The sequence below is a fragment of the Vigna umbellata genome, chromosome 11 (assembly GCF_029865625.1).
Source record: "Vigna umbellata cultivar VRB3 chromosome 11, Vumbellata_1.0, whole genome shotgun sequence".
NCBI lineage: Eukaryota > Viridiplantae > Streptophyta > Magnoliopsida > Fabales > Fabaceae > Vigna > Vigna umbellata.
In genome coordinates this window covers 19,734,284-19,760,379 of record NC_142175.1, presented here as the reverse complement: position 1 = coordinate 19,760,379, position 26,096 = coordinate 19,734,284, and the positions used below count along the sequence as shown (strand labels likewise).

At 37.5% G+C, this 26,096-nt stretch overlaps 3 protein-coding genes across 3 annotated transcripts; 2 read left to right on the top strand and 1 right to left on the bottom strand.

The window, feature by feature from the left end:
* The first annotated feature begins 4,132 nt into the window (after positions 1 to 4,132).
* LOC124845585 (uncharacterized) lies at positions 4,133 to 6,025 on the top strand. The gene has a single exon (XM_088102168.1). It carries the CDS (start codon positions 4,139 to 4,141, stop codon positions 5,762 to 5,764), a length of 1,626 nt encoding a protein of 541 aa, XP_087958294.1. The 5' UTR covers positions 4,133 to 4,138; the 3' UTR covers positions 5,765 to 6,025.
* A 2,732-nt stretch (positions 6,026 to 8,757) lies between these two features.
* LOC148191111 (uncharacterized) lies at positions 8,758 to 10,206 on the bottom strand. Its single transcript, XM_088101299.1, has one exon. It carries the CDS (start codon positions 10,204 to 10,206, stop codon positions 8,758 to 8,760), a length of 1,449 nt encoding a protein of 482 aa, XP_087957425.1.
* A 5,126-nt stretch (positions 10,207 to 15,332) lies between these two features.
* LOC124845586 (protein ANTAGONIST OF LIKE HETEROCHROMATIN PROTEIN 1-like) lies at positions 15,333 to 16,749 on the top strand. Its single transcript, XM_088101808.1, has 3 exons — positions 15,333 to 15,917; positions 16,010 to 16,255; positions 16,315 to 16,749. The coding sequence occupies exons 1-3, from the start codon at positions 15,333 to 15,335 to the stop codon at positions 16,747 to 16,749; spliced, it is 1,266 nt and encodes a 421-aa protein (XP_087957934.1).
* Positions 16,750 to 26,096: the final 9,347 nt, after the last annotated feature.

Below are 26,096 nucleotides of genomic sequence, written 5' to 3'. Positions count from 1 at the left end.
TCCTTCGTGAAACCAGTTCAAAACCTGCACACAGAATTGTGACCACGCGAAAAGCATCAACATTACGCCTCCAATCATCGCGCATCAAAACATCTTCGTCTTCTTCGTTCAATTGCAACCATGTCGCGACACCATGTGCAGCCGCAAGGATCACCATCATCAACCTCTCCACCATCTCGTCAGCCACAACACCACCAAGCTTCTTCACATACCTACAAATCCATCCCTAATTTGCACCGCAAGAAAGAAGAGAGAAGAGGCGCATGAGATCCCTTTCCCCAATCTAAAACCCTAATTTTGGATGGGTAAGGGGCTGACATGTGGGAAGGCCTCATTGGCCACATCCACCTCACTACGTCTTAAATTGTCCACTCCAGCATTTAAATGACATGTCATTCACTGATTGCACAGCTGGACATTTGGCCGTTAACTATTTAAACTACATTTGCAAAAAAGACTAAATTGAACACAAATTATCATCTTTAGGACTACATTGAACGTTAAAAAAAAATTAGGACCATTTCAAATAAAATTGACAAAAATTGGAACCAAAATTAGTATTAAGCCTTATAGTAATGATGTTATAATTCATAGTATAATAGTATTAGTGATATAATTTTCCATAATTAAATATTGTAGTAATAATTTATCAATTTTTACTATTTTTATTTATTAAAACCGAATTCATCAGCCAAAATAATTGTATTCTTTAAATAATTAATTTAATTTATGATATTCGTTCATATTTACTCGTTAGTAATGATCTACTTTCAAATTAATAACAATTTTTTTATGATATTGTGGCACTATAACTGTTTCCAAGATAACATGTTTACATAATAATAAAAAATTAGAATTTATACTTTTACAAAGTTTCATGTAATTTTTGTTTAATTTTTTTAACTTATTTAATTTCAAATACTAAAGAACTAATTAATACATACCCAATTTTGAAATTTAGTTAATTACTTCACCTTATTTTTGTAACATCCCAAAAATTATAGTATGAAACTATATTAATGAGACATCACATAATAATAAAATAGAATAGTTACTGTAGGAAAAATTATTTTACACTTATCCTAAAATAACCAAGAAATTTAAAATTTACAAAATCCTACACTGATACAAACCATAAGAGCAGATCGATCGGTCATACAAGAAATGTATCAATCGAACGGTCATATTCTAAGAGGTTGAAGACTCCTCGCTCAGCACCTGCTACAGAGAACCCTCTTCGCACTCTGCTCACACCCACAGGGTGATCATTGCAAAGACGTAGACGACAGAACAGATAACATGACAAGACAGGAAAAATAAGGGTAAGCTAATGTAATTTAATTATGCAATCATACATACATTTCACAACTACAACCAATGCAAATACAGATAAGCATACAAGACCGAACACTATACTTCATGCATAAACTAAACCCTTGACTTGACCATCCGGATTGTATGAATATGTAGCTTGAGGTCGTTCATGCATCCGGGTGGTGTAGTAACTAGAAAACCATCAGCTGTCACCTAAGGTTAGTTCGTTATAACTCACCCAAGAACCTATGGGCTAGGATCTCCTGTCATTCTCACACAATGCCTTACCCATCTCTACTTGAGAATTGGTAATCATTAGAATATCAAGATGAACTCCGTGAATTTCACTACCCATATTCATACTATAACACCACTTTGATACACTTTTCACTGAGACATTCCTCCTTGAAATTCTCTTCCACATTACTTGAAACATATAACTTATTTGAATACCAATATAATTTCTCATACATAGTAGATCAATGCAACCATAATAAGCAATCAGAGCCAAACCATGAAATCAACATTTTAAAGATAAAATAACATTTCATAGAAGAAAACCAAACGGCCAACAACACAACCCTTGACTACGACCGAATGGAAAAGATCAACAAATCTTATGAACAAGACCGGATGCCCTGTAAATGGTGGACACCGAACATTTTCTCACTTCCCAAAGGACAGGACCGAACGGTCCATAAAAGATAAGACTGAAGAAGTGGCCGAACACTATTAAGGACCGACCACTAAGAGAGACCGAATACTTCATAGTAAGGTCAAATCGAACAGTAAAACCACCAATACCCTTTAACAAAACCAAACGGAAAACATCATTAACGAGTAAATATGACCGAACGGTCATTTAAAGAGTGAGGCTCAAACGTGAGCCGAATACAAGCTAAGACCGAACACCAATACAAACCGAGTACCCGTACAAGACCGAGCACTACCAGGAACAAGTGCTAGTACGAGACCGAGCGCTATCAAGAACGATCACTAGTACAAGACCAAGCGCACACACTAGCCTAACTACTAGTACAAGACCAAGCGCTTCTGAAACCGAGTGCTGGTAAATGACCGAGCACTATCAAGATAGTACATGACCAAAAGGTCATTAATAGTTAAGACCTATAACAAACCGAACACTATTACGAAACCTAGCACTACCAAGAGACCGACCACCTAAGACCGAACGGTCATGAACTGGAAAGACTAGAGACCGCACCCAGCTAAAGACCGAGTAATTGAACATGGCCGAGCGGCTAATAGCGCATGACTGAGCGGTCAACAACGCGTGCTCAGCTCTACATAATTCTGCAGAACATCTACAGAAGGATGAACAAGCTAAACTTTACCAAAACTAAACATTAATATCCCAACTTCTAATTCCCCAAACACGAATCATATACACATTTACAACTATCCAAGAGTACCTAAATCTTTCTAACATCTTTCCATAGAGTCCCATACCAGATTTCACTCCAAATTCTGCATAATCAACAACTCAATGACTGAAAATCTGTTTTCCTACTTTTTACACATTTTATAAGGACTTAAGGGTTCTAATAGGCCCTAAACAACTTACCTAGATTATCCTTACAGACCGAAACCACTCCTGATACAAATTCCCTCTTTTCACTACTCCACTTTCTCACAATTCACTCCGCACAATAACCATAATTCTGCATAACCGAAATCAAACATGGCCACAGCAATTAACAACCCACACAACAATATCGAACATACAAACATTCCATTTTCACATACATACAACCACAGTAACCAACATTCTCATATATCATAACCAAATCAATTAAATTAACTAGCTTCCCTTACCTCTTAATCGGACCAAGAGCTCAACAACTGCAAAACTTTGCTCACTACACCAGAAAATCCTAGAACCACCTATAGCTCACCGATTGATGAGAGAGATCAACCAAAAGACCAAGAATAAGATCAGAAATAAGAAGAGGAAACTGATGAACACATGCAACCAAAATCGTGGCTTGTATGTACTCAAAAGTTTCAGGATTTTCACAAGAATGAAAGAGGACGAAACTTACCAACTATAAACTCTAATTTGATTGGTGAAAGAGAAAGCCCTTGATTCCTAGATTGCTTAAGCACGGTTTGATTGCTGAACAGATAGAATGAGATGGAAGAAATCTAGAGAGAATGAGGAGAAAAGAGAGATAAGAAGGTTGGAAAGATATTGTACATGCAGAGAATGAGATGAATTTTTGAAACTTTTATTTATATGACTATGAAAACAGAGCGTCCAATCCTGCGCATACACCTGTCTTCTCCAATTTCTTAAATTTTTCGGTCTTTACAATTTTTACCTTCACCTAAACTATACTAAGTATTTACAAACAAATATAATTGAACAATACGATTTATTACGAAAAAGAGTTGAGAAAGAGAAAAATAAGACAAAATTCGATGCAGGAATAATTATAAGAGAGAAATTTTTTTTTGGATAATAATAGGAGAGAAATTGTTTTTTTACTCTTGTTAAAAGTATAGTTTTGACATTGTGACAAAATTCAAAAGTACAGTAATAAATTTTGGAAGTACCAGAGAAAAAAGATATCACTTAGAATGAAGGTGCAAGTCTTAATAATTATTTCAAATTTAAATAACTTTTAAAATTTAGTGGTAATTAAAAAACTTTTATCCAAATAAAAAATTAAAATAAAATTAAAATTCATTAAATTTAATTATTTGTCCAAACAAAAGAAAATTTAAAGAATTCAAGTTAAGCTTTTAAAAGGAAGAAAACCTAAATTTGAATAATTTCAAACTATTGTTGTTTGCCGCAAAGATGTGGCTCTCAAAAAATTTTAGGTTTTCAGTTCTTTCTTCCATTGCCAAGTTTCCACCTTTTCTTCCAATCCACAATTCCCTCTTTTGCTCTCACTCTCAAACTTCGTTAAACGACGAAGCCATCTCACAATTCAATCGCTTGCTTCATAAGCGCCATGTTCCTCCCATCTTCGAATTTGGAAAGATTTTGGGATTTCTTGTGAGGATGAAGCGGTACCCTACTGCTATTTCTCTCATTAAGCAAATGGAGCTCAAGGGAATTCTCTGTGACCATGCTAATCTCAGCCTCCTCATCAATTGTTTCTGTCACTTAGACAAATTGGCTTTCGCTTTTTCTGTATTTGCCAAGATTCTCAAACGGGGTTATCATCCAGATGCCATAACCTTAAATACACTCATGAGAGGTCTCTGTGATAAGGGTGAGGTCAAGGAAGCCTTCAACCTTCACGACAAAGTGATAGCACTAGGATTTCGATTCAACCACATTACTTATGGTATTCTGATCAATGGATTGAGCAAAATAGGAGAAACTGAAGCCGCGATCAAATTGCTCAGAAGTATTCAAGGTCGATCAGTGGTAATGTACACCATAATTATTGACTCCCTATTAAAAAAGAAACAACCAAAAGAAGCTTATGATTTGTATTCTGAGATGGTTATCAAGGGAATTTCTCCTAATGTTGTTACTTATAGTACTCTAATTTATGGCTTTTGCTTAGTGGGACAGGTAGAAGTAGCATTTGGTTTTCTAAATGAAATGCTATCAAATAGTATCAGGCCAAATGTTTATACCTATAATATATTGATTGATGCATTGTGTAAGGAAAAAAAGCTAGGAGAAGCCAAGAATGTGTTAGGTGTGATGGTGAAAGCTCATGTGAAACCTGATGTTGTTAGCTTTACTGCTCTAATGGGTGGGTACTACATAGTTAATAAAGTGAAGAATGCGAAACAAGTATTCAGTGCAATGACTCACATGGGAGTGAGTCCTGATGTTAGGACTTACAATATCATGATAAATAGACTTATAAGGAACGAAAGGGTGGATGAGGCCATAAATCTCTTTCAGGAAATGCACAACAGGAATATAGTTCCAAATATTGTGACTTACAGTACTCTTATTGATGGTTTGTGCAAAACTGGAAGAATCTCTCATGCTTGGAATCTTTTTCGTGAGATGCGTGATAGAAATCAACAAGCAGACGTAATCACTTATAGTTCCAAGATTAATGTTTTATGTAAAAATCATCATCTAGACAAGGCAATTGAATTATTGAGGAAAATGAGAGAAAATGGAGTTCAACCCGATATATACACTGCAACAATACTTATTAATGGGATGTGTAGAGGGGGGAGACTTAAGAATGCACAAGAGATTTTTCAAGATATATTGAATAAAGGTCACAAGCCTGACACATGGTTTTATAATGTTATGATCAGTGGTCTTTGTAAGGAGGGTTTGCTTGATGAGGCATTGACCTTGTGGTCCAAAATGGAAGACAGTGGTTGTTTATCTAATGTTATAACTTTTGAAATAATCATCCCGGCTCTCTTTAAGAACGACAAGACTGAAAAGGCAGAGAAATTTTTGCACGAAATGATCTCTAGAGACTTGTTGAAATGATGAAAGGTGACACCTTATTTGAATAACAATGTGTTTGTCATAGAATGTGCATGAATGGTTTGTAAATTTTGAATTAGATGAGTTGGTTTAGGTTGTAACCTCTGTCGCTGATGTTTTCCTGGTCAAGGGTTGATACATTTTTATTTTCTACTCTGCATTTGGGATTGCTATCAAACTTCTATTTCCTTTGACATTACATTTTATTTGTAGAAATTGTTTAACCGATTAGTACAAAGGTGAAATCAATGATTTTATTTCCAACTTTTTGATATTTTCCATTGATGTTTGTCAGAGACCAAATATTTTTTTCTTTAGGGACTTCAGTATTGCCCTTTAGTGAACCATTCCCAAAGAATAAGCACACTTACGAAACTTAGGGATCTTAACCTTAGCAATAATCATCTTCATGGTATGTGTTAGGTTCTTTATCCCAAGAACCTAGGAAAAACTCACTCCTTACTCTTCAAACACACACTCAGACAAAGAAATGCTTCTTTTATTCACTCTCAATCAACCGAAAGAATACAGTGAGCTTAACCTCTCCCCCTCAGGACAATGAGTCCTGATCAACAATTCAATAAGGCCAAAAGAAGATCCCTCCCCAAACTAATCACAACTATTTATACAAGTTCAAAAGCTTTTCCCCGCTCCCCGTAACTGCCTAAACAATTAGACCAACTAACTATGTTTCTTTCTTCTCTCATAGACTAATAACGATCTAACATTACTTCCCCCTCCTTCAGCAACCTTGTCCCCAAGGTTGAATTCTGGATATTGATCCTCCATCATTTCCACGTCTTCCCAAGTTGCTCCATCTCTTCCTCCTTCATGCCACTCCACTAATACTTGGTGCATAGGCTCAACACCCTGCTGTCTGGTTCTCCTTTCTAGAACTTTCACTGGCCAATAACTGGGTCCATCAGCCTGTAACTCTGCAAGCAGCCCCCTTTCTATCCTTTTCTCCCCCATCGGTTTTTTTAACTGGGAAACATGAAAAACAGGGTGTATCCTGGCTGTTTTAGGTAACTGTAAACGATAGGCGACCTTCCCAATTTGCTGAATCACCTGGAATGGTCCGTAATACCGAGCTGCAAGTTTTGGATGTAACCTTACAGGCATAGAAGATTGCCTGTGGGGTCTAATTTTTAAGTAGACCCAATCCCCCACTTGAATGTCTACCTCTCTCCTTTTTTTATTTGCTTGGCCCACCATCATATCCTGTGCCCTGCGTAAATGGAATTTTAATTGTTGCAGAGCCTCATCCCGGGTTATTAAGTCCTGAGCCACCGTTTCCACCGCTGTCTCCCCCGGAATAAACCTGCTCAATGATGGGCGTGCCCTGCCATAAACAATCTCGAATGGAGAGCACTTCGCAGCGCCCTGGTAGCTAGTGTTGTACCAGTATTCAGCCCACGGTAACATCATTCTCCAGTTTTTGGGCTGCTCAGAGCAGAAACACCTCAAATATCCTTCTACAATGCGGTTCAAGACCTCCGTTTGTCCGTCAGTCTCGGGATGATATGCCGTACTCATCTTCAATTGTGTTCCTTGCATTTTAAACAATTCTTTCCAGAATATACTAAGGAACAGGGGTCCCTGTCGCTCACAATCGACACCGGAATCCCATGCAACCTAACCACCTCTTGAACAAAAACCTTCGCTAATGTTCTTGCTGAATAGGGATGTTTTAATGCTATAAAATGTCCATACTTACTCAATCTGTCCACCACCACTAAAATTGCATCGTAACTATGAGATTTTGGTAATTTGACAATGAAATCGATGCTCACCTCTTCCCACACTGCCTGAGGAATAGGCAGAGGTTGGAGTAGACCCTGCGGTGATGCTGCCATATATTTATGTTGCTGGCATATTACGCATCCAGCAACGAAGCCTATCACGGTTTTCTTCATTCCCCCCAGTATAAGGATTGCGCCAGTCTCCTATATGTCCTGAACACTCCTGAATGTCCGCCTGTTCTGGTCACATGGGATTCGGCCAATAATTTGGGAATCCAACTAGATGTAGCGGATAGCACCAACCTTCCTCTATAATGGAGTCGTCCATTCTCCAGAGTTTATGGTGTGTGACTATTTGGGTCCTCCTTAAGCTCCTGAACCACCTTTTTCAGTGCTTCATCTTCCTCAACTTCTTTCAACACCTCGCAGAAATCATACCAATAAGGCCGTGAGATGGCTTGCAGCTCCATATCTTCCGTAACTCCTTTCGCTTTCCTCGAGAGGGCATCCGCCACTTTGTTTGAGCTCCCCACCTTGTATACGATGTCAAAATCATAACCCATGAGCTTAGCTATCCAATTCTGCTGGCTGTGGGTTGTGATTCGTTGTTCCAGCAGGTATTTCAAGCTGCGTTGATCGGTATATACCACAAACCGCCGTCCCAATAAGTAGGGCCTCCAGTGTTGAATGACCATTACCAAAGCCATAAGTTCCTTTTCATATACTGACTTACTCAGAGATCCCCCTGATAACGCTTTACTGAAGAAAGCAATAGGTTTTTTATTTTGCATGAGTACTGCTCCCACACCTATTCCTGAGGCATCACATTCCAGCTGAAACTCTTGGTTAAAATCTGGAAGAGTCAAAACTGGTGCTGTGGTTATGGCTGTTTTCAATTTCTCCATGGCCGTCTGTGCTGCTGGTGACCACTCAAAACTCCCTTTTTTTAGCAAGTCTGTCAGGGGTTTGGCCATTCTCCCATATCCCTTCACAAATCGGCGATAATAACCCGTGAGGCCTAGAAACCCCCTCAAAGCCTTTAAATTCCTTGGTTCTCCCCACCCTAACACCGCTTGTACCTTCTCCACGTCCATCTCCACTCTTTCAGATATGATGTGTCCTAAGTAGCCAATTTGTTGCTTCCCAAACTCACATTTACTTTGGTTGGCTACCCATTTCTGCTATCCCAGTAACTACAACATCGAGCCCAGTTGTTCGAGGTGATCTCCCCATGTTCGACTGTACACGAGGATATCATCGAAAAAAACTAGTACAAATCGCCTGAGGAAGGGTTGCAGCAGGTCGTTCATGGCGTTCTGGAAAGTTGTTGGGGCGTTGGTGAGCCCGAAGGGCATTACTAAAAATTCGAAGTGACCCTGATGGGTGCGGAATGCCGTTTTCGAGATATCTTCCTCTCCCATTCGGATTTGATGATACACGACCTTCAAATCTATCTTGGAAGAAAAGTATTTGGCGCCATGTAGTTCGTCCAACAAACTCCTCTATCACAGGAATAGGGTACTGATCGGGGACAATTGCCTTGTTAAGTGCTCGGTAATCGATGCAGAATCGCCAGCTTCCATTCTTCTTTTTCACTATGATAACTGGACTGGAGTATGGGCTTCTGCTGGGACGAATAATCCCCACCTTCAACATATCCGCAACTTGCTTCTCTATCTCCTCCTTCATAAAATAAGAATATCTGTATGGCCTCACGTTTACGGGATCCTCACCCTTCTTAAGGACAATCCTATGCTCTAAATCACGTATCGGTGGCAAGCCTTCTCGCTCGTGAAATACCTCGCAGTGGGTCTGTAACACAGCCTTCAATTCAGTTTGCTGTTCCCTCGTGAGCTCCCCTGGACACGTGTCGTCTCTCTGTTTTTCCAGCTGCCCCACTTCCCACACAAGGAACCATGAGTCAGCATCCACTACCTTCTTCAGTTCCTGGGGTTCCACCAGCTGTCGGGCCAGAGCTGGGTCCCCCTGCACTCTAATCCTCTTGCCTCCCATGGTATATATCATGGACATCTCCCTCCAATTGATAATCACCTCTCCCAATGTTGCCAACCATGCAATTCCCAGTATAACATCTACCCCACCCAGCTCGAAGACGTAAAGGTCTGCCACCACCGTAGTTTCCCCCATGTTGATCGGTACCCCCTCACAACGTCCTCTTGACATCCTCTGCCGTTCGTCCCCGAGACTCATCGCGTATGGCGCCGTGTCGGTCATCGGAAGTCTCACCTCCTCTGCCACCCGTCGGTTCAAGAAATTATGGCTGGCCCCGCTATCAATGAGAATTAGCACTGGCGTCTCTCCGATTCTCCCTGCGAGCTTCATGGTTGTCGGCGACGTCAACCCTTCCGCCGAGCACGCCGACAGTTCCATGCAATCCCCCTCCGGGGATCCACCTCCGCCTTCGATAGCCACCTCCTCCTCGTCTTCTGCCAACAAGAGTACTCTCAAACCTTTCTCTGCGCAGCGGTGTCCTGGAGCGAAGGGGCCGCCGCACCGAAAGCATCGTCCCTCCTCTCGTCTTTTCAAGAATTCCGGATAGGGCAAATTTCGAACCATTCTCCCCCGATTATCGCCACTCCCAGCATTTCCGCCTCTCTGGCCCGTCGCCGGCAACGACCCTTCTCTTTGATTCGCCGCACTCCCGTCCACTCCTCTCGACCTAATAACGGTGGGTCGCTCCATTTCTCCGCGAATCACTGTCGTTGTGGGTCGCAATCCTCCCCCACTAATTTTTACGCCATTCCAACCTCCTCCTCGCGTTCGTATCATCGCGTCCTCCACATCTCTCGCAACCCTGATTGCCTCCTCCAATTCCTTGGGAGCCTAGATGCGTACCTGGCCCTTGACCTCTTCCTTCAATCCCGCCAAAAAAAATCCTAGTGTTAACTCCTCCGTCAATCCTTGCGTCTGCCCTAGTAAAACCTCAAAATTCCTGGCGAATTCCTCCACCGAACCTTCTTGACGTAAAGTTGCTAATTGTTCGTACACCGTGCCCCGAGATCCTCCTCCAAAGCGATTGATCAGTGATGCCTTTAATCCCGTCCAAGACCAGTTCTTGGTTTTGTCTTTCCAAATCTTGAACCAGTAGCTCGCACTACCCTTCATGTTGATATATGCGAGTTCAACTTTATCATCATTTGCCACTTTCTGAATATCGAAAAAGTGCTCTGCCCGATTGATCCAACTGTGCGGCTCTTGCCCATCAAACCCAGGTAATTCCACCCTTTTCCTCCAATTCTGATGCATTCCCCCACCGTTGCGATGCTCGTGATTGTCATTCACGGACGTACTTCCCTTTTCCGACCCTCCTCCGTGATTATTCGGGCCTCCGCTCATCATCCGTTGAATGTCTCGCCTTATCGCCGCAGTTTCCTCTTTAATTCCTTCCACCGTTATCTCCAGGTTATCCAACCTATCCTCCGATAATTGTCCGTCCATCACTGATTCTCTCTTCCTATTGGATCCGGTAGGTCGGACCAATTGTTAGGTTCTTTATCCCAAGAACCTAGGAAAAACTCACTCCTTACTCTTCAAACACACACTCAGACAAAGAAATGCTTCTTTTATTCACTTTCAATCAACCGAAAGAATACAGTGAGCTTAACTTCTCCCCCTCAGGACAATGAGTCCTGATCAACAATTCAATAAGGCCAGAAAAAGATCCCTCCCCCAAACTAGTCACAACTATTTATACAAGTTCAAAAGCTTTTCCCCGCTCCCCCTAACTGTCTAAACAGTTAGACCAACTAACTATGTTTCTTTCTTCTCTCATAGACTAATAACGGTCTAACAGTATGTCTATGCCTAAAGAACTTTTAAGTCTTTCTGAATTCTTCCTATAGCAGAATCTCACATGTCTATTTCTTACTCTCACTGGATTAATTGCTGGTTCAATACGACTAGAACTTGGTAATTTAGCACAATTGGATACATTGTCTCTCCATAATAATTGCCTAACTGGTTCAATCCATTCTACATTAGGTCTATTGAAGAATGTGGTCAGATTTTATGTTGATTCAAACCAATTTGCAGATATATAACTTGGAAATTTGACACAATTAATGGAATTACATCTATCAAATAATTTACTCACAAATTCAGTCCCTTCTGCATTGGGCCAATAAGAGAAGTAGACAATTTTGTACTTTCAAAACAGCAAAATTTCTGGTCATATACCGGTAGAATTTGGAAATCTGAAAAAGATCAGTGTTCTTATCTAAAAAACCAAGTTGTCAATTTAACTGTATGAAACTTCTGATCTAACATAAAAGTTACTTGAAGCTGTTTTAATATACCAAAATCAGTGTATTTTGAAGCTTAGCTGAGTAACAACACTGAAAAAGTAACAGAACTTGGACTTGTGGATGTTGGGGTGGTCTTGTTCTGTTATTGACTAATATATGTGGTTACACTATGATTGATGTTTGGTTGGATATATGTGGTTACATTATGATTAAAAAAGGTGCTTGTGTCATGTTGAAATGAAGGAAGCAATGGAGGCCAAGGTAGTGTGATGCTGGTTTCTGGGGCTACTAATGTGTTTATGTTCCCATAATGATAGGAACTGTTTTCCCAAGCAATGCAATATTCTTCTTACATTTCCTTTGTATTCTGGTTGAGTGAAATAACAATCCCTTTTTGTGCTGGAATTTACTCTTTAGTTGCAGACTAGTTTCTGAATTTTAAATGTGGATGAGCTTGTCACTAAAATTTTGAAGTTCAATCAAAGTTGTTCACAGTAGTTTCTGAAAAGAGGCTCTTACATTAGTTTCTCATTATTTGATTGCAAAACCAAACAAGTTTCTAAAAAGAACTATGGTTCATGAAACTAAGGTTGTTCTTTCTTTCACCTTAACAATTTTTACCTTTCAGATCGTCTAATATGAAATGTTAAAACGATGTTCTGGTTGGTGAGATAAGAAATTTTTGGGTGGAGGAAGTAACTATCTGAGACTATTGTTCAGTAGCAGGAACAAAACACTTAAATATAGGTTAAGTGTTTAAATATCATTTATTAATTGATAAATGAAATGAAATGTTTTACAAAATTTAAGTATTTGTAGTAAGGAGATATCTATAGTTTGGTTTTGTTCTGTTCAATAGCTGTTATTTTATTAAAAGGGTTTAATTTTAAAATGATAGAAAATTAATGTCTCAATTATACGATACTTTTGTTTTAGTGTGAATAATTCATATTTTGTATATATCTTTAATTATTGATAATTTTATTTAAAGTTACTGAAATTTAACTTAGACATCAAGCAAAGATAATGAATGATATAATTTTTATAGTGGTTTGAACTTGTAGAGATAGTATGCAAAATGTTCTTATAAACATAGTTTAAGAGATTAAGCATTTTTCTTTTTTAACTTTTCAAAACTTTTTTTTTAAAGATAGTTCTTCTTTCAACATTAAAATATAACTTTTGAGGATAAAACTGTAATGAAACTTTAAAACAAATAATATTATATATACAATCTTAACAACTTTATTTTAATAGATATTTTATTTGGAATTTTTATTAAAACAAATAATCCGTTTTCAAATTCATATAATTTAAAAGCATTGTAAACAAAAGAAAATATTCTCTAGATATTTAGGTATAAATAAAAACTGTTCAAAAACATTATATATATATATATATATATATATATATATATATTCCACTAAATTCTAAAAGTTATTTAGGGTGTGTTCACTTCGAGGGTATTTACTGTTTACTAATATCATCGAGCGATGGAAAGTAATGCATTGTGTGTTCACTTGAAGGTATTTGCGTGCAAGTAACGTGATTGATTTGCGAGATGCACTTTTTTTTGGTCACCCGCTAGGTTGAGAAGATTTGGAGGGATAGTAGCATGAATTACTCATGTGCCCCTCACCTTTTAAATTTTTCCAGAACCACTGTTACATGTTTTATATAATATTGGTAGCTGCACTGTGTACTCACGCGAGTAAGTCAAAGCTGCTATTTGCAGAAGAGGTTCCCAGCTTTGCTTCAAACAAGACAAGAACAGTGAAGATTCGCGCATGCATAGTCACAGTACAGATATTGCTTTTGACCGTGTGGAAAAAGGATTAAATAGTGGTAGGTGTGGTTGTTGTGTTAATTACATAAGCTACAAGAGCCTTGTCTGGTGGTTCTTGTGTTAATTGAAGAAGCGAGAATAGCCTTTGGCTGTGCAAGTTGAGGAGCTGGTAGTGTGTTTGCAGTGGTTTTGGAAGAGAGAAAGTCAAGGTGAGTTTTGATAGTAGTTGTTTACAGCTTGTGCCTATCGATTTATTGTTACAGGTGATGGAGGTAGATGAAGACATCAGCTGGATCGATGGAGGAGACGAAGAACACATTAGTTGATGAATAAGATGAGTGTGCGAAGGTGGAGAACGAAGACCAGTTTCAACGTATGCAGAGCGAGCGATGGCGTATCCGGATCAGAGATGCACTATCCGGTTACACGTGAATGCAGAAATCCAAGCGAAATGGTATCCGATTACAGTGATGCGTATTCGGATACCAGATGGGTATTTGGTTGGCTTGCATCCGGTTACACACCCGATCTTCGTTCCCTGCATGTGCACCAGTTTGGTTCGCTGTTGGCAGTGTTTGGCGTGGAGAATAGTCGGAGAATGTCGACGGTGCAGTAGCCATGTGATGAAGAAATTGGTAGCAGAGCGAAGCGTGTCGTCAGAAGGATGTTGTCGGTGAAGTTGGAGGACGCCACGCTCATCCGATGCATGTTTAAGTAGTGGACGAAGGTGTCAGACATGATGGAGGATGGAGGCAGCATTTAATGGTCCTTCAATCAGCGACAAAATTTTCTGATTGGTGAAGGATGCACCGAGGTTGGAGGGACAGGTGAAGCACTGGACGAAGGAGGAGGATGGGCACACATGAGGACGCTGAGAAGAACGCAGATATAGTTTTATTGATTCAAATATGATAGGGCTAACGATTATTTTTTGATGGTTTGTGATGCAGATCTTGTGAGGGTGGTGAAGAACAAGCTTGAACATTCAATTGCAAGCTCTTCTATGGTGTAAGTTGATAAAGCACCGTGTGTGTTGTGTGTAGTCCAGGGCATTAGCAAATTAACGGGTTTGTTGATAAATGTAGGGAAGAAGTTGATCATGGTTTGTTTTGGTATTTTGAAGGTGGTGGACCGGAGTAGTTGGTTATGGTGAAGAAGGTTCTTTGTGCATGTTTTTGTCCAGCAAGCAGAAGTTATTTCTTTGGTAGAAGGTTATTTATGAATGGTTTTCGGGCAGTCAAGATAATTCACTTTCATAGTTGAACATTGAAGATTTTGACTCATTGTTCTATATTCATTTGTTTGGTTCATGAACTGGATCTACTCTGTTCAAGGTACATTATGATTTAAAAAAAATTTCTACATTGCTTTTGATGCATGATCTAATATCATCATATTGTCAGGTTTGCTGTTACGTAGTTGAAAAACATAGATAATTACCATCCAACTTGGCAAGACAAAATAAGTGAATCAATCAGTACATTTCTGGTTGGGGTTTGAGTGTTTTGTGTAATTCATACTTGGAAATCCACCTACACAGATCTTCAACAGATAAGTGTGATTGTTTGTTTATTTTTAATAAATATAAGAATGTGTTTTTAATGTTTTAGTTAAATATATGTCTTTTAATTTTAGTATTATACGAATGTATTAGTTAAATTTGTTTATATATGAATTTATGATATATTAATTTATGATAACATGAATAAGATATGTTTCATGAATATATGAATGGATGATTTTAATTATAGTATGATTATTTGTTTAAGTAAAAATAGATGGAAGAAGAATTAGATTTGTCGTACTTGGACTGTGAAGATATAAACGACGATGTGGTTGGTGTACACTTTAATATAGTCGCAATGCTACATCAACAATTACAACTAACAACCTCAGTGGCTGCACTAACAATGTTATGCATTGTTTGTCATGCCTTGAATATATTGAATATGTGCTCGAGTGATCCAAGTAGTGTTAGCACTTTCCTTCCCGACAAAGACCGTCGCAGGGAACAGTTAATGTCGTACCTGGTGCATACTAATCGATGTCGTGACATTATTCGGATGGGTGCAGAGGCATTTATTAATCTTTGTGAGAGACTAAGAACAACCAGGTTAGTTAAAGATGCCATTTGCTCAACAGTGGAGGAAGAAGTAGCTCAATTTCTTCATATAATTGGGCATAATGTTAAGAATCGAAGTGTGACATTTTTCTTTCATCGATCTGGGGCGATGGTTAGCAAACACTTTCACGATGTGTTGAATGCTATTTTAACTCTAGAATTAGAATTTTTAACTCAGCCATCAGGAGACGACGTTCATCCATATGTCTTAAACAACAATCGATTTTATCCTTACTTTAAGGTAACCATATGAATCTGTCAGTTTTAAAATAATGAAATGAAATAATGTTCATGTTATGCAGTTGTATGATGACTTGTTAATTGAATGTTTAGGATTGCTTAGGGGCCATAGATCGTACTCATGTTCGTGTGAGGGTGGCAAGAACAGATGCTCCGAGATTTCGTGGAAGAAAAGATTGGCCAACTCAAAATGTGCTTGCCGTATGTGACTTTGATATGAAATTCACATACGTTCTAGCAGGGTGGGAAGGAACGACATCTGATTCTAGAATCTTAAAAAATGTTCTCGATCGAGATGACCCGTTGGTCATCCCCCAAGGTAAGTGTCTTCATTGGGATGTTATGATTGGTTGTTTATTAGTTAGTAAATGCTGATGTTATGCATTATTGTATGAAAGTACTATCTTGGCGATGCTGGGTTTATGCTTAAAAGCACAGTATTGACACCATACAGAGGCGTGAGATATCACCTTAAAGAATTCACACGCACAGGACCACAAAATGCAGATGAGCTCTTTAATCATAGACATTCATCATTGAGAAATGTTATAGAAAGAACATTTGGTGTGTTGAAGAAAAGGTTTCCCCGTGGAAGTGAACCACATTATGGATTGGAGACAATGACAGACATCATTCTAGCTTGTTGTATCCTACACAACTTTATCCGTGGAGTTGATAACGATGACCCATTGCTTAATGAGGTTGATAATGAGTTAAATGAAGGGGAAGAGCATAATGTGTCATCTTCTCAAGTTCGAGAAGATGATTATAGGGTCGGTACAACTATTAGGGATGCCATAGCTAATGAAATGTGGCGAGATTATGAAAATTAATAGTATTGTATTTGATATCATTTTATTATGACTGTGTTTTTTGAATATGACATCTACTTGGTTTTATGATTAACTCTACTTCACTTGTATAAATTTTCTTTATCAAATAGGTTAAATATGGACAGGGGTAAGGGACAAATGATCGTGTCATCTACTGGTACAAGAGAGTTCATTAAATGGACTGAGGACATGGATGCTAGGCTTTTGCATTCTATGATCGAGGAGAGTCGTTTGGGTAATAGGGTTGACGGTAGTTGGACAACCCAAGCGTATAATAACATGGTTCAATACCTTCATAGTTGTGGTTATGTTAATGTTAGTAAAAATAATGTAAAAAATCGTCAAAAGGTATTGAAAGTGATAGACGACGGTTCGAGGCACATCAGCGAGAAGGAGGAAATCGGAGATTCGCTTGAGCTGAAGTACCGAGAAGCAGCTGAAGAAACGATTTGACCCGTGAATCCTCAGGTTCTGCCAAGGAGAAACAGATGAGGCAGCGGAAGAACTAGGAACCCTAGGATTGGAGGTTTGTTCGGTGGAAAACCTAGGGTTTGATGCGGAAGCGGATTTGAACGGTGGGGAAGTGATTTTAGTCGGCGAGAAGGGAACTAATCGGTGGAAAATGATTTACGGGGAGGTCTGCGGGAACGATGTGGTTCGTGGTGGAAGAGAGCCATCGAGAGAGAACATAGATGAAGGTTTCGCGAAATGAAGATGTGGTATTGTGCTGACAGAACTCGCGAGGGAATAAGCTCGCGTGGCAGTGATGGCGTAAGCAATCCACACGGCTGGTGCAGAGTGGTGTAGAAAATAGTTACGTGGAGGTGAGAGATATCTGAACTGTAAAAGGAAATGAAAGATGAAGCGTGAATGGAAGGTGGCTAGAGGAGATCCTTTGGATTCTCTAGCCTTGACTTTCAAGGTAGAATTGCTCTGGAGTGTTCTCAACAGAATAACAATTCATTATGCTCAAAAGTGTCTTACAAGAGGTGGTGGCATGTCTATATATAGGACTAAAAGTCCCTCCTATCTAGCACATGCCTAACACCTTTTACACATGCTTTTAATAAAAGTAAAAGAAATACTACACTAAACTAATTGGGCTTGGGCCCAAGTCATCATCCCCTCCCCCTTGGAAAGGATTTGTCCTCAAATCTGATGGTGCTTTTGAAGACTTATTTTTGTTATCTTCATAAGGGTTCCTCTTGGGTCAAATATCCACCTGCAATAAGCATCAAACATATCTCTAATTAGTTTTCTTTGACCCAATAAGAGATATAAAAGAATATGTGTAGAAGAAGGTTTCCAAATTTTGAAATTTTTAATTTTGATATAACAAAGAAACCTTTCTTCATTTGAAATTTTATTTGTATCTTGAGTTATTGGTAACCATAAAGGTAACCATAACCCAAGTTGGAACTTTGCATGTATTGAAAGTGATAACATTTTTAAAGATGGAGTGGCCAATTCTTTGAAAGAAAAGTGAAATTTGGAAAATTCAAATATAAATGGAGAAAAGTGAGAGAATAGAAAACCTCCCCTTAAGAATCTAGCTTCTAGGGTAGGAGGAGACGTTGCCTTTATTTGCCTTTTCTTTTCTTCCATTTCTATTCTTTCAACTTCTTCCTTTTCTCTTCTTTGTGCTTCTTTTCTCTCTTTCTCTCTTCTTTCCTCTTCTTCTCTTCTTTCTCTTTCTTCCTCTTTTCTTCTCTTATTTTCTTCTTCTTCTCTTTTCTCTTACTCTCTTCTTTTCTCTTCTTCTCTTCTCTTTCGTTCTTCCTCTTCTTTTCTTTCCTTTTCTCTTCTCTCTTTTTCTCTTTTCTCTCTTACTTCTTGTTTTTGTTTTTCTCTTTTTAATCTCTCAATTCTATATTTGCTTGTCTCTTCCCATAGCCTCTTAAGTTTTTCTAGAAACTCACTTTCCCTACGAGAGAACCCACTTAAATTTTGAATGAATGACTCACCTTCTCTAATAAGCTCTGTCATAAGTTCTAAGTTTCTTTCAATTTCTCGAGGCACAAACTTTCTTCTCATACAAGCTTTCAATTCATTCCAATCATGAATGGGATATTGTCTACCTATCTCAACATGATATTGCCTATCATCCCACCACTCTCTTGCATGCTTTTTAAAACTAGAAGTGTAAAGACTAAGAATATAAGATTCATTATCTCTAGAATAGAAGGATTCATATTTACTTTTTCTCACCATGAATGAATGCATGTCATTAATTTCCTTTTCCCAAGCTAGGTATGTTAATGCACCAATATCATCACCAAAAAATGGAATATTTTCACTAGCTTGTTTATACAAATCATCTTCAATCCTATCAAATTCATAAGATGAACAAGACTTCCTTCTAGCTTTATCATGTTCTCTTTTGATGCCTTTGTAACTAAGTTGCTTATCAAAATTAAAATTCCTAGCAGACCTATATGGATAACAAGACATCTTCGTTTTTAAAAGTTTTTCTAGTGTAAAAGACTTACAAGATTCACACTTAGACAAGTCCCAGGTAAGAGAGGTGAGTCATGAAGACTGCTTAAGTACCAAGTCTTGCCTTGCCAGAAATGTCTTAGGTTACTACTAGTTATCCTTTAAACTAAAATCACTTTTAAAATCAAAGAACACAACTCACAAACAATCACAACAATTAAACACTAAAAGACGAGACTTTTCGGACTCTAATGTGACAAGGCTTAGAGTTTAATCCTTTTTACCTAAATCACCCTAAACGTAAGACACTAAAATTTAAACACAAACAAGAAAAGTTTTTCCAAGAGTTGAAAGAGCACCAAGGACTCTTCCAAGACACTTGGACTTTGAATGGCCTTTTACAATGAAATTAAGAAAACTAACAATAGAGTCTATTACACATCAAAATGAAGAAACAATTAAAAAAAACAAATAACAGCTATGCTTCAATCCTGGTCCTGATTCAAATCCGCATGAAGAATCTAGTGCTCCACTTTTTGGTTGCTTCTGGACAACGTTGGAGTCTCCTAGCTCTTGGGTTCAACTCTACAATCACAAATGTACAAAGTTGGATCAGAGAGCTGTTAACGAACATATTGGAAGAGGGAAGTTACACTTAAATGAGCCTTCCCTTTCTTGGGTTTGTACACTTGATGCAGAGAAAGGTTCCTATTGACTGTCCATTACAATTTGTTGCACAGAGAAAACCTGCACAGATATTCAGACCAACATCAACAATTCACACATTACAAGTAATTACAAATCATGACAAGAACAGTTCAATCAAAACAGAAGCCATTTAAGGTAAAAGAAAACTCCCTTTAGTTCAAAGCTTCCACATGAAGTGCTTAGGTTGTTGTTTTCTTAGTAAACTTCTGCTCAAACTAAACTCTCAAACATCAACTCTGCACACATAAATCTAAACAAAATCCAGCAACAAAATCCAGCAAGTGCAAATGGACAGTGAACTAGATTTAGATTGGATGTAATTCAATGCAGAAACTAACCACCTAATTAATTCAGTCACCAAGTCAGAACTGGAATTTAGGTGCTTTAATCACTTCTTAAAACTGGATGATACATTGGCAATTAAAAAAAGATTGATGCACAACTGATTATGACAAGAGCAGCCTTTGCAGCAACTCAGTGAATTACACTGGGTAGAAACAATTAGACCACACTAGTCAAGAACAATGTCCTAACTAATTCAGAAATCAGTGGACCATGCTAATCAAATCAATGGACAGAGTAATGTGAGGCAAATCAGAAATTGGCAGTTTTAAAACAGTGTTCTTGCAATTCCAGAAATGCTCATAAAACCATCAGCACATTATTTGCAATTCCTATGCATCTACCAAGTTCAAAGAAATCTTACCAAATCAACATCAGCATTCAACATGCCCAATTAAACCATGAAATCAACATTTCACTGTCAAACAGTGAGTAGATCAATTAATTCAGCAGGCAATGTTTGACAATAAAGTGAGTGCAATGACAGTTTAAACATTCACAAGCACAATTAGCATCACTAGCAAATCAGCAATCACATTCAAGCATTTAATATCTCACTGACTTCATCAAACAATTTATGAACTAAATTGATTTCAATAACTTCTTAAACAGTCACAACTCTCCACTCTGATCATCTCATTTTCGTTTCCTGCACAATGAACAATCAACAAATGGTTAGTTGAAACTGAACTCTTGTAAATGCCAATAGCCGCTAATCTCACAACACCCAGAGTTCTCTTTAAAACATTTTAAGGCACTCAAATGAAATTTTCAGTCTAAGCCAGAGAATCCTGTGGATCACCACCACCTAATATGCTACCATTCACACTTACCTTCTTTCAAATCCAAAACCCAGATTGGAATCAGATTTCTCAATTCAGGAAAATGGTTAGCTAACGCAAAGTGATGGACAAACAGGACAACCACTCAAATAGCAGGGCAGACTCTAACTAAGGAAACTCTAGACCAGATGAAATAAGCAATTAAAAGCTTCAATTAAAAGTTGGCAGAATAGATTTCACATGCATTGCAGACAAAACTAGATAACCAACAAAGACAAACAAGAAGCAAAGCTATCAAGAAGGGAAGCACTCAAAAATGAACCTAAGAATTGCTCTAGAGGGGATTAAGAAAGCAAGAAAAACAAGCAAGTTAGATCAGAGACAGTTAAGTGACTCCAGTATTGAATTTTACAAAAACGTTTGATAAAATACCCCAACAAAATTAGTTCATAACTGATAATGTTTTCAGTTTCTGATTTGGAGCTTGTCTTAGTTGGATTGCACAAGGTCTGAACGCTTTCTAAACTTGTATAGATATTCTTTTTGACTTGTTTTGATTTCATTCAACAGACCCTAGCTCTTACTACAATCCAACTGAATCATAAATGCACAAATCAAAATGTCAGTACTGCACTATACTTGCTTCATAAAAAAAATTGACTTAAAATGGTGGTTTCAAAAGGTGAAAGATGCACAAAGGCTGATATAACTCGAATTAAACTATCTCAACATGTTTAAAACATCAAAACAAACTTGTTTTGCATTAAAATTGGATGCAGAACATAGTAATTCGACAATTGAACTTGCAATAGCCAATTATGCAATCAAACAGCTCAACCACACCACCAGTTTTAAGTTTTGTTGAGTCAATTGACAATTTATTGATGAAACTGACTTTAAAACAACAATTTGAAGCTTGAACACGACACGAGGAAGTTAATGCAAGATTTCTAGCAAGATCTATATGCCAGAACAGATTTTAAAACAAAAACTAGACTCAAACAAGACAATGCAGATTGGCCAACTGCAATTTGAACTCTGCTGGAGTTTTCTCAGTGCAACCAAGCATTGCTTAAGCAAGTCATTACTTATATGATATGCACATGGTACTTGCTCAAATGTCTCACAGAGTTCAACTCTCGTTCACTTGCAAATGAACACTAATACTACAAAAATAATGAAGGCTGAATCTGATGTCATCCATCATGCACTCGAGCTCTAAGTGAGTTTGTCATAGCTCATATGGAGTGCAGATAAGGAACATTCAATTAGATTGTTCAGCTCAATCAAAACACGGTTTCAACCCAGAATTTATGACAAATAAGCAACTGAACATGACTTTGACAAAAACAGAATATGATGCTCAAATAAAATGACTCAAACAAAATTTTGGACCGATTAAGATGAGGAAAAGACTCAAAGTAAATCTGGCACACACAAATTGACTCAACCAGAACCTACTGTAAGCAGCAATTGATGTACAGAAACCAAAAAATGAACAAGACAAAGTAAAATACTCAAGACATTGCACGAATGATAATCAACAACACAAAAAATTTGAAAACAAGCAAACGCACAGATTGAATCTCAAGAATAGAGAACAGATCGAGACCGAAAATTTGAGAATCGACGAAACGTAAAACTCATATCAGAGAGAAACGAGATACTTAGCTCAAGCGAACGCGCCTAACCTAGGCTCTGAATACCACATGATAGACGACGGTTCGAGGCACATCAGCGAGAAGGAGGAAATCGGAGATTCGCTTGAGCTAAAGTACCGAGAAGCAGCTGAAGAAACGATTTGACCCATGAATCCTCAGGTTCTGCCAAGGAGAAACATATGAGGCAGCGGAAGAACTAGGAACCCTAGGATTGGAGGTTTGTTCGGTGGAAAACCTAGGGTTTGATGCGGAAGCGGATATGAACGGTAAAGAAGTGATTTTAGTCGGCGAGAAGGGAACTAATCGGTGGAAAATGATTTACGGGGAGGTCTGCGGGAACGATGTGGTTCGTGGTGGAAGAGAGCCATCGAGAGAGAACATATATGAAGGTTTCGCGAAATGAAGATGTGGTATTGTGCTGACGGAACTCGTGAGGGAATAAGCTCGCGTGGCAGTGATGGCGTAAGCAATCCACACGGCTGGTGCAGAGTGGTGTAGAAAATAGTTATGTGGAGGTGAGAGATATCTGAACTGTAAAAGGAAATGAAAGATGAAGCGTGAATGGAAGGTGACTAGAGGAGATCCTTTGGATTCTCTAGCCTTGACTTTCAAGGTAGAATTGCTCTGGAGTGTTCTCAACAGAATAACAATTCATTATGCTCAAAAGTGTCTTACAAGAGGTGGTGGCATGTCTATATATAGGACTAAAAGTCCCTCCTATCTAGCACATGCCTAACACCTTTTACACATGCTTTTAATAAAAGTAAAAGAAATACTACACTAAACTAATTGGGCTTGGGCCCAAGTCATCAGAAAGACAGATGGTGTGAGGTTCATGACCTCTTTGGTGGATTGAGTGGATTTGCATGAAACGTCGTTACTATGAGATTTGAAGCTGAGGACGAAGTGTGGACTGATCTCATCCAGATATTTGTTAAAAATTTAGATTTGGTAGATTCTTGAAACACATAACTTCAACCACTATTTGTGTCATGTGTGTTGTTTCAGTGAAGGCCAACTGCAACCAAGTGGAGGGTTAATAGCATCAGACACTACGATTTAATGGTCGATTTATGGGCTGCGAATCGAGCAACTGGGAGTGGTGTTTGGACTGCTCGTCAAGCGCGTCGTCAGTGGGTTGGACCTCGTGTACAAGTTGATTTGAATCAGAATATGGACTACATTCCTGAAGAGCCTAACTATCACGACTATAGAGACCCAACTCCACCATCACCTCCTCCATCCGTGGATGAGTACAGTCCAGGGCAGACTCAATTTGTGCCATCCGTTCCATCTGGAGGAACTTCATCCTCACGAGGTTCCAAAAGGAAGGCACCTATGGTCGATACGATAGATTCACAATTTGATAAGTTGAAAACCAGCCTCGATGGTTTCATAGATGTCCTCGGCTCAACAAATGTTCACTTTGGTGTAATTTCTGATGCTGCTGTGCGTCAAGTATCAGCAATGGAAGACAAAAATCAAATACTCCGTCGCACCTCCACGTACACATACACAGAGAGCGACATTTATGAAATGTTGAGTGCTATGAATATTTTCGATGAAACCTTGCTTGATCAATGTTGTTTCTTATCTTCAAACCCCACTTGTACAAAGAGGTTAATGGGACTTCCACCACACAAGAGGTGGAACAAGTTATATAAAATGATACCGGGTGGTCAATGTTAGAATGTTATGACTCTATGCTTTGTAGTTGTATTAAGATTAAACTATTCCATGTTCGGGTTTTATCGAACAATATTATTCCAATTATATTATGGTTATGACTTAACTTGTGCATCTGTATGCTTTGTCTTTAATTATTGTTATTATTAATATTCTTTAATTTCTTATGAGTAAACCCCGCTATGTTTTTATGTATGGTTTTGTTGAAGAAATTGTTAAATGGCCTGATCATCACAGAATGTAGGGTATGGAACAAATGCATGTGCGGGTTCATCATATTGAAGATAACTTGGTAAACTTATCTCTCGACATGAATCGACAATTTGCTCACCTTAATGAAAATGTTAACTTAATTCTTCACCGTTTTGATGATTAAGTTGCTTACTATTCCGTTAGTGTATAACATGAATTTTTTGTTGTACTTGACTAATGTGATTGATTGCTTACAAACCTCACTCAAGCAATTTAATGATTATCTATTACAAATATATTTCTATGTTATTATTTCCCCGTTTTTATAATATGTTATGTAATATTATAACTTCGTTTTATTATCATCTGATTCAAAATTAATAAATTTCACTTCCATAACAAATAAATTCCATAACAAATAAATTCATACTACTTGGAACTAAATTATATTAAAAACAAATATTACATTTTGAAATAAATTCATTTTACTAAATTATAATTTAATTACCTTTCTTAAATTATTTTTAATAATTATTTTGAATTTTTTACTCTTAATAAACATTTTTACAAATAAATATAACATAAACAAATATCATTTTATATCAATTTAATACCTAGGGGTATTTTGGTAATCTTTAATTTATACCAATTAAACAATTTTTTAAAAACTGTCAAATCAATCAAATCTTACAGTAATTCTCACAAACTTTACCTCTAAATCCACTCTCAATTACCTCCAAATCAACTCAAATAAATACAAAAAAAAATACCCTCAAATCCTCTTAAATCCACTCAATCACTCTCTCCCAAATCATCTTCTCCAATCACCCCCAAGTGAAGATACCCTTAAATTTGAAATAATTATTAACACTTACAACTTCATTCTAAGTGATACCCTTCAAATGAGTGGATTTTTTCATGCTCTTCCAAATTTTAGAAAGTTTATCAGTGTACATCTAAATTTCATTTAATGTCAAAACTAAATATTTAATAAGTGGAAAAAAAAAATCTCTCCTATTGTTCATCTCCATCCCACCTTTATATCGAATTTTGTTTTATTCTTTTCTTCGATAAATCGTCATTGTTCAATTATATTTGTTTGTAAATATTTAGTATAGTTTGGATGGAGATAGAAATAGAAAAAAAGTTCTTAATGGAATTTTTAAATCTAATATACATTTAGTAGTGTTTTAGTATTTGAAATTAAAATAAGTTAAAAAAAATTGAACCATAAATTACATGAAACTTTTTAAACGTATAAACTCTAATTATTTATTATTATATAAACTTGGTATCAATTCTTAAAAACATTACGGTGTCACAATACCATACAAAAAATTATTATTAATTTGAAAGTATATCAATTTTGTTAATGAGTAAATAGGAAGGAATATCATAAATTAAATTAGTTCTTTAAAGAATACAATTTGTTTTCCGTGAAAAATTCGGTTATAATAAATAAAATAGTAAAAATTGATAAATTATTACTACAATAATTAATTATGAAAAATTATATCATTAATATTATTATATAAATTTT